The sequence below is a fragment of the Elgaria multicarinata genome, chromosome 3, assembly GCF_023053635.1.
Source record: "Elgaria multicarinata webbii isolate HBS135686 ecotype San Diego chromosome 3, rElgMul1.1.pri, whole genome shotgun sequence".
NCBI classification, from domain to species: Eukaryota; Metazoa; Chordata; class Lepidosauria; order Squamata; family Anguidae; genus Elgaria; species Elgaria multicarinata.
In genome coordinates, this window is record NC_086173.1 from 18,395,677 (window position 1) to 18,405,580 (window position 9,904).

The 9,904-nt window shown below is 42.4% G+C and overlaps 1 protein-coding gene across 1 annotated transcript in view; it reads right to left on the reverse strand.

Annotated features, from left to right (window-relative positions):
* The window catches only part of TFE3 (transcription factor binding to IGHM enhancer 3), a 32,054-nt gene extending 23,075 nt beyond the window's left edge, over positions 1-8,979 (reverse strand). The window contains exon 1 of the mRNA XM_063119470.1: positions 8,642-8,979. Within this exon, the coding sequence (XP_062975540.1) occupies positions 8,642-8,751 (110 nt within the window). The 5' untranslated portion in view covers positions 8,752-8,979. The remainder of the gene's footprint in view (positions 1-8,641) is intronic.
* Between the last annotated feature and the right edge of the window lie 925 nt (positions 8,980-9,904).

Sequence of the window (9,904 nt, forward strand, 5' to 3'; positions counted from 1 at the left end):
AGGTAACAAGTTGTTATTTTTTAATTCACAAGGTGTATTCTAGAGACGCAAAAAATGTGAAATAGCTAACTACCTCTGATGCAAAGTTTGAACACACTAAACTTCCAAGGAAACCCCAGGGTTACCTCTCAACCACAAATGTAGATGTGCAAACAAATATATGAGCACACCAGAGAATCCAACAAATGAAAACTTCTGTAGCATTCTAACCTTAAAAGCTCTTACCTGGAATTGGTTTCAATGAGAAATCTACTTCCGGTTAAGTGTGCTGTTGATCACACACATTATTTTTTAAACAAAAAATCATTATCCACGTTAGTTAACAACAGCAATATGCACATCTTTCCATTTTTGGACAGATGACGCAGCCGCAAACGCGAAGCCATCCAGGGGCAAACCCTAGAAAATCCACTCCAAAAAAGTCAGGTATTTACCCCGACTTTTTTGGCAGTGGAGGCGGCTCTGAGGCTCTTAAAAACTAAAAAAAAGTTTTAAAAAACCCATAAAAATGGGGGGGGGGAGTAGAGGCGCAGTGTTGTTTGAGCAACCTAAGTTGTACATAATATAGTTTAGGTTCCTAATTTAGTCCCTGAAACATCTGAATCATCACAGAAGCCAGAAGAAGCAGGAAGAACTAGAGGCAGAAGAAGACAAGTCCAGAAACACAGGACTCTGTGGAACAAAAACCAAACTGTCAAGAATGCACATTTTGTTCTATATTATGATACTCTGTTCACATGACTTGGGGCATCCCAAAACATCTCTCAGAAAATATACACTGGATCAATAATTCTAATAAGAAATAACTATGCCGAGAATCGTACAGAGAGGATTTCAAAACATTTCTCCCCATGGCCTCATTATTTCCAGGCATTTTACATCTCTAGTCTTTCTGTAAAAGTCTTCATATTATTTAGTTTTTAGAAATCATTTGAAGGGAGTGGCGAATAAAGACTGGGAAACAATATATAAACACCTTGTCTTAAATCCTAAAAGAAAATATTTCATAATCCAAAGGTGTTCAATTTCCCAATTTTTTCAGAAAAAAACAAAATCGGTCCTTGGGGAAAAAAACAAGTTTCCCCATTAATTTTTCTGTTTTTTCCCCCTGAGCCTTCACATCTCTATTTCACACTAACATGGACTACATGGGCTATTCAGCCCAGCAAGCATGGCCAATTGTTGAGAATAATGGGATTTCTAGGCCAAAACATCTGTTAGCTAACATACTTCTGAACGATAGGAATGAGTTTAGATAAAATGCTGACTCCCTCTGGCTACCCTCACAAGTGCTTAAACAATGTGCTTGCAGCAGCCTTTGTCTCCACTTCTCAAAATACACGCAACAACGCAAGAAGCAAGAGCTGAGTTCTGAACCAGGAAGCCCCTAATATTGGCTTCTGCTCTGGGCCAGCCCTCCCATTAGGCACAGTGAGGCACTGGTCTCAGGCGGCAGATGGTAGCGGCGGGCAATGGTAGCAAGGAGTTGGAAGACAGCGCTGTATACACCATGTGGCCTACCCTGCACCAATAACAGCAAAAGGGTTTTGAAAAAAACAAAACAGTTGTTAAAGGCAAAACAAAGTCAAAAAAGACAGCTGCACCAATGTTTATGTTTCTCTTCAAAGGCAGCAGGAAAACATATCATAAAAAAGCATCTAATTTACATGTCTTGAAAAACAGACAGTTTAAATACCTATTACAACTTTAAAACATACTAGTAATTCTAGGGTGACCATATGAAAAGGAGGACAGGGCTCCTGTATCTTTAACAGTTGTATAGACAAGGGAATTTCAGCGTGTCATTTGTATATATGGAGAACCTGGTGAAATTTCCTCTTCATCACAACAGTTAAAGTGCTATACTAGAGTGACCAGATTTAAAAGAGGGCAGGGCAACTGCAGCTTTAACTGTTGTGACAAAGAGGAAATTTCATATACAAATGGCACCTGCTGAAATTCCTTTTTCAATACAACTGTTAAAGATACAGGAGCCCTGTCCTCTTTTTCATATGGTCACCCTAAGTCATTCTGAAATATTATTCTTATGACTAATATATATGCCACCAATGTTTGAAATACCACGAAACAATTCAAAACTCAAAAGCTTACTTCTAATTTAACTTCCAAACAATGCTTAGAACTCCTGGCTTCTAACTCACACATGGGAGGCTAAATACAACCAGCTTGCCAAAGTATATATAAAAGATTTATCTTTAGCCAGCTGTTCCCTACTATATAAATTGAATGCGAGTATCATCATACTTTTAGAAAAATATATTTATTTCTCGTGTTATGCTAAAGTAGTGATAGTAGGACTGTTTTCAACAAAAATCCTGTCCATCTCTTTCATAGCCGACACTGAGATGTGGTCCAAGACTGTTGCACAAGTTTAAAAAAGAAAAAAAACTTGCGACGAAAAAATTCCTAAGCGGGGGCAGGAACAAAAGCATCCTAAAGAGGTTGAGTATACTCAGTGATCACAGAATACCAGCCAACTGTTGGAAGGAGAGAAATGGAGAATCTGGAAGAGGACACAGCTACCTGGCTGGCTAGCTAGAATCCTGATCCTCCACACACACTGCAACATTTTGTTGCAGATAGCACTTGCTATTCTGGAATATGCTATTGAAAGCAGAGAAGAATTACACTTAGTCATACCGGGTGTGTAACATTGATAGTCACAGACCACTTACAGGGCATTAACTGTCTTAACCACATAACTAATTCCACCAATACACAACATACATCTTCCAATACCTTTTCCGTATTGGAAAAGGACCAATGCACAAACTTCGTCTACATTAGAGGTATGAACTAAACACAGGAGTATCCCCACCACAGATTTCTTACCAGCAGAACATGTCATCTATATGTATTTTTTAGCATCATCCACCAACATATGCTGTAAGCACAAAAACAGAATAATATGATCTGTATGTGGTCTGTCTGGGTAGCCTCAAATGTTCATTCATTTGGGAATTGTTGTTTTGTTTGTTTCAGAGAGCAGGCATAGTGTAGCAAATACAAAGCATATGATGAGTATGAGATGGATTTCTCCAGTTCACGATCTCAGCTCAGTCATGAAATCAGGTCTCTATTACCCTTCAGCCACAGCCTTCTATCCTGAATGCTGAAATATTATTATTCATAATAGCAGCAATAATGCTTATAGCAATTCTATGTGAAAGGCCATTATTATTATTATTATTTATTCAGCACTGCACACATGGCTTTCAGTACACATGGCTTGTGTATTCCACTTTCACCACTTGGAATGCACTATCATTATAGATGCAATATTTAGTCAACTTGATCATATCAATTAGAAGTATTTTGATCAATAGAAAAAAACAAGCAGGCAGATTTTTTTAAAGTGTTTTCATATAAATACTTTTTTAAAAAAGTCTAGCCTTACAGTTCAATCCTATACATGTTTACTCAGAAGTATGTCCCACTGTATTAATTAGGATTTACTCCCGTGTCTATATGAACACAGCCTTAATCCAGCTCTTAAACATAACACCACATTCCAACAAACATAGAAACCATTGCTAAGCCTATGCGGCAGGGTCTTGCTATTTACTGTGTTATCTGTACAGCACCATGTACATTGATGGTGCTATATAAATAAATAATAATAATAATAATAATAAAGATTCTGTACACAAATTCTGTACACAACCTCTATCAGGTCCTTCCAAATTATCAGTGTACAATCTCCCTAATGTTGCAGTCACACATAACACAAGGTTATAACACTAGAGATGCAAAAAATGTGAAATAGCTAACTACCTCCGATGCAAAGTTTGAACACACTAAACTTCCAAGGAAACCCCAGGGTTACCTCTCAACCACAAATGTAGATGTGCAAACAAATATATGAGCACACCAGAGAATCCAACAAATGAAAACTTCTGTAGCATTCTAAGCTTAAAAGCTCTTACCTGGAATTGGTTTCAATGAGAAATCTACTTCCGGTTAAGTGTGTTGTAGATCGCACACATTATTTTTTAAACAAAAAATCATTATCCACGTTAGTTAACAGCAGCAATATTTACTGATGCAAGCTGTTATTGGTAATTAATCAACTAAGTCATCACAACTTTTATTTTTTACAGCAATAAACATTGCTGCTAATGAGGAATGGAGAAAATAAAGTCAGGCTTTGCTTCTCACAATGAACAGACATGTTTATTTTAAGGGCGCAATCTTCTACATGTTTAAAGAAAAAGGTCCTACAATTCCCAACATTCCCAGCACAGCTGGCTGGGGATAATGGGAATTGTAGGACTTTTTTCTGTCAACAAGCAGAGGATTGTGCCCTAAATGTTGTAGGTCATTCTTCCCTTACTTGGGTCCCTCAAAATATGTTGAAATACATTTCCCAGCATGCCCCTGTCAGGTTGGGGCAGGCTGTTGTAGATCCATCTCAGCACCTCAACAAACCAGTTCATACCATCTACACCAAGGTTTTGGTAACATGCACATCAGTCAACTTATTAAAAAAAAAAGCAGATAACTAATTGACTTAAAATTCTGTAATGAGTTGACCTGCACAATAATAACAAAACTTCGTATTTATACAGCACTTGAAATGTTTTGGATACATTCTCTTGGTGTAATCCGTTGGCAACTTTCCCCGACCCGATGCCCTCCCTACTGGTCGGACGGCATCTCCCATCATCCCCAGGAGTAGGGGAGAAAACCTGCTCTAGAAAGCTGCAACCCTGCGAAGCGTAGAAGTAAAGGCCCTGGAAAGGAATGGGCCTTCTTAACATTTAAAAATTTGGATGGCCAGGAAAAAAAAGTTTTCTTTTCAGATGTCTTGATAGGTCATTTCCTCTACAGTATTTCGTGTGTTAATATATGCGCGTGGAGGGCGGAGAAGTGAGAAAATTTGCATGCTGCACTTTGACAAAAGAGTTTTAAAGCGAAATCCCAACCCAGGACTCCTACATCCTGAGCATTGTTTCTCCGTTTTGCTTTTGACAGGATGCGGAAAGGGAGAGAAGTTTCCTAAGCCCGTGAGAACTAAGATCAGGCCCGGCTCTCGCTCACCTCCTCCTCCTCCTCCTCCTCCTCTCCAGGCGGACACTTTCCCCCAGCCTTGCTGCTGTGTGAGTGCCTGCCTGCCTGCTCCACAAACCGGCCTTGGGCGAGCAATGAGGAAATGGGAGCCACGAGGGAGGGGGGTCGGGCTGGCTGGTTGTGGGGGGGACGGGACTCAAATTCCTTTGGCGATCCTCGCCGCTCGGCTCGCCCCGAGATTCCAGCGCGCCTCCGATTTCCTGCCCCACTTTAGGCCTCTGCAAAGTGCTTGCTGCATTTCCTGGTGCGGGCCATTTTGGAGAAGCATTTTGAACCCAGCATCCTTGAGCGCCTGGGAGGAGGGGAGGACAGGACAAGCGGACACCGCCCTGTATCTTTTTACACACACACGCCGCCCTTCACGAGAAGAAAGCCTGATCGGGTTTCCCGCAATTCCTCCCTTCCCCCGATCCACACGACCCAAACGCAATCTCCGTTGCGCATCCACAAACCCGCCCTTGTTTTGGAGCTATTAATAGCGAGCCCAGGGAAAAACGATGACACGCTTAAAGACGACGGAAGACGCTGCTCGGCACGGCGGCCTGCAGGCAGCCAGGGGGCAGCACTGAGTCTTCATTCAAGCACCCCCCACAAGGCACTCCCTCCTCCCGATCTCCATGGGGTAGCCTGCTTAAAGGGGCAGCGCTTCAGTTCTCTAACCGGTCTGCTGCTGCTTTCTTTTTTTCTGTCTTGCTGAGGAGACGTTATTACAGGGATGTGGTAACGAAACACCCTGGGCCAGAGAAATAACGTACAAACTTTTGAGGGAAGGTCTAGGAAGCAATAATGTAACAGTGGGTGGGAGAAGGAGAAGGAGAAGAAATTTAATATGCTATCTCCAGTATTCAAGACAGTAAACCTGTGTGCACCAGTTGCTGGGGAGCATGGGTGGGAGGGTTCTGTTGCACCATGTCCTGCCTTGTTGGTCCCTGGCCAATGGCTGGTTGGCCACTGTGTGAACAGAGTGCTGGACTAAATGGACCCTTGGTCTGATCCAGCATCAGGGCTCTTCTTATGTTCTTATTTTATATAGCCACTTTAGGCTGCATTGCTTTACATAGTTACCTTGCCGTAGTCCCATTCAGCAGTGGGGTTTACTTCTGAGTAAACACTTACAGGATTTCACTGTTCATTATTTCCAAGGTGCTTCTTCTGTTGTACCAGTAGTACAGCACACAGCAGGTTCCTTAGGACTGCAGACCTAAGTACTCCTACTTATGAGTAAGCCTCATTAAACTAGTGGGAAGTTGAGTCATCTAAATATGCGGAGGATTGGGCTAGTGCATAGGTTGTGGGCATCCTTTTCATGTTTGTTGTGAAGTCTGCAGGTATTCACTGGAATTTTGTTTACAAGCAAGTGCATGTTGAAATGCAGCCATGCAGTGCTGCCAATTCTATCCATGTTTACCCAGAAGGAAGTCCCAGTGTATTAAATTCCTCTTCTCCCTGCTAATCCCCTCTTTTTCTCAATTGACACATCTGTATTATCATTTACTTTTCCAACCTATATACTTCTGCGTACTTAGGGAGTTCTACAATTGCGTAGAAACCATTACCTTCTTTTAGGACAGCCCCATTTCCCTTCCCATCTATAGGCACCCAATCACCTGAGTTTGTTATTAAGGGGAATAATATCAAATATAATATCGTATCCCTATTTTACAGGTGGGAAAAACTGAGGCCAAGAAAACATCTCATCCATGGCTACGAACTAAGGGTGCAATCCTATGTGTATTTTGACAGAATATATACTACAACTCCTAGCATGCTGGGAGTTGTAGGATTTTTTTCCTGTCTAAACTCCCTACATCTAAGACAGAGTCTTAGAACCCAGTCACACAGGCTCATATCAAGATCTCAAGTCTCAGAGATCCACATCAATATCTGCTATGCCACAAATTCAAGTCCATATTTCCTCCATGCATGTACCCTTAGTTTAATTAGTATGGGGCTTATTCAGAGAAGTTTGTCCTGAGAATAGAAAGCCTTGGGATGACATACAACTGTTTTGGCTCCCCCAGACAGACCTTTCCTCTCTTATAGACCACTGATAGAACTATTGTTAGAACAGAGAAATCGTGTCTCCCAGGTCCTTAATCTATGGGCGTGTGTTTTTCAAATCCATGTACACCAAGAGTGCACATCTCAGCAAAAGTCCAGCTTTTTCAGCCAGAGACAGACAGCCTCCAGGGAGGGAGAAGGCAGCAAAAAGTAAGGGTTTTAAAGTCAATCAACAAGAGAGTCCAAGGCTGGTCCTGTGGGATTTAGGTAAAAGTTGACATCAGCAGAAAGGTTTTTTTTTAAAAAAAGAAAAGAAAACCAGAAGTGAAAACTGCACCCTCAGGGAGGCACTGCTCTCAGCAAAACAGAAGGAAACTGAATCATATTTCTCCCAACCACTATCCCTCCCACCACCCCACAGATATAATTTCATGTTTTTCTGCAAATTCAAAGCACGGGGCTGGGAAAACACCAGGAACTGGAAAATACTGAGCTTTTGTACCTCTGTTCCAAGTCCCTGCCAGCCTTGGATTTTTAAGCCCAGCAAGGATCAGATCTCTATTTTAGGGGAATTCCTACTATTCCCTTAAGAGCTTTGGTCTTCAACTTCAGGGCATGATTCATCTTAATTAGAATAGGCAACCCTATCAAACTGCTGCATACCAAGCGCAAATGTGTACGGGGTGGTGAGAGAAAGGCTCTTGGTATGTGCTCAGAGAAAGTTTTTCCTTTCTCTCTCTCAACTATTTCCCAGGTTTCTGCCACTGATGCCAGATTTCTCAACTAAACCGTTATTATTATTATTTATTTATTTATTTATTTATTTATATAGCACCATCAATGTACATGGTGCTGTACAGAGTAAAACAGTAAATAGCAAGACCCTGCCGCATAGGCTTACATTTTAAGGTGAGCCCAAACTCAGATTAATGTTCCACCCATTAAGAAGAATTAGAAGTAGATGAAAGTGGTACAATTTCTGGAACTAGAGCTACAGAGATATGAAACTTTTTTTTTTTTTGAGGCACACAAATCATCGTCTTCTTCCCTAACCAATAGACAACACTTCCCCTTCCAGATTTTTTTTAGGAGTGGGGAGGGAAAAGAATCAGAGGTCCTGATTCCCAAGAGCGTTAATGCTCTGCATCCAATGCTCTGCATCTTTTCTCACGTTCCTACTTTTTACACATTATTTCTGTGCACGAGGACACCGTTGCACACACGGGAGAGGGGGACGACCATTTGGCGGCAAACCAGGACGCGCGAGGTACCCCTCAGTTTTTGTCTGTGCGCCTTGAGATGTTACCCTAGAAATGCACAAAAGAGCACAGGTATCCCCATCCTCCTTGCACGAGGATTCACAATCGTGCAAATGCACACACTGGGACGTCATCCATACTGCCAAGATGCACAAATCCTCTCCTAGTGCTAACACGGCTGCCCCAACTCACACTCATCCCTGTCAGCCGTGAGCCTCATCCCATCTCCTGCGATCTGGGGCTGTACCCCATAAAGCGGCGGGGTGGCGGCGCCCCGCCTTCAATCTCACCTGAGCAGCTGGAGGGCGTCAGTCGAACGTGGATCCTCCACTAGGACGTAGACGGTCGCGGGGGGCGGCTCTGGCTTGGGGGGCCTCTCGCTCGTGTCATCGGACATCATTCCCCCGAGACCCCCCCCCCCCCAACTGAAGCCTCCCCGGAATGCGATCTGGGGATCTCCGAAGGTAATGGGGTGAGATGCAAACTGGATACAGATTAGTTAAAAGTGCAAATAAAAGTGATCGCCGGGGTGGGGGCGGCCACAGCTGAGTGCAGGAGAAATCAATAAGAGAACCGTCTCCTCCCAAAGCTAGAGAAAAACATCCAGCCGGGGTATTGCTTCATTTTCCGGCTCAAGGAGGCGAGGGGGAGTCAGCGAGGGGGGAGGAGGGGATCTCCACGGGAAATGACATCAAACAAGGATCCACCCACTGGTGGAGGTGGGAGGATATAAAGGAGGAATGGGAAAAGACGGGACGTGCTTAAAACGGAAAATCGGTCCCAAACGAAAGCAATTGCTTGTCAAAGCGAAGTAACGGGGTTTTCACTCATCGTTGCTCATGGATAGCAAGAGTGCCCCTGAGTGTGTGCAGAATGACCGCCGGGGATAACGGATGATTAAGGAGACGGAGGTTACAGGTCCCAGGGTAAACCTTCCAGGCCTGGGCGTATTTCTCTACCTTTGAGTTTTAGAGGAATACCCCCTGCAAGATATACAAATGTTGTCAAACTATATAGGAAGGTCAGAACGCCCGTCGCCATCCTGTATTTATTCCACCCACTTTGCTGGAATGCGGGTTAAGTTTCTGTCCTTTATTCATCCATTAATTCAAAAGGATGCAGAATTTTTTTAAAAAGAATTTAATATAAATATAACAATATTGAGAACCAAACCACTGCTGTAACTCAAACCACAGCTAACATTTGCTGCCCATCCGTCTCTGCCTTAATTGCTTTTCTAATACACAATATGACAGTGGCATATTTTAAGGATCTGCAGAATATATTTTGCCATGATAAAATAGGTTATTAGTTATCAATATCTTCCAAGCCTTCCTTATATTCCTTTACTTGGGAGTAAGCCCCATTGAACTCAATGGGACTTACTTCTGAATAGACACATAGAATTGCACTGTAAACTTCTTGTTCGCATTACTTTTTAAATTCCGCAACAAAATTACAAGTGGCTTTAGTGATAAATCACATCTAACTATTTCTTTAACTGCATAAAGTTAAGTGGCTAGTACTTTATTACCTTCTTATATCTCCACTAG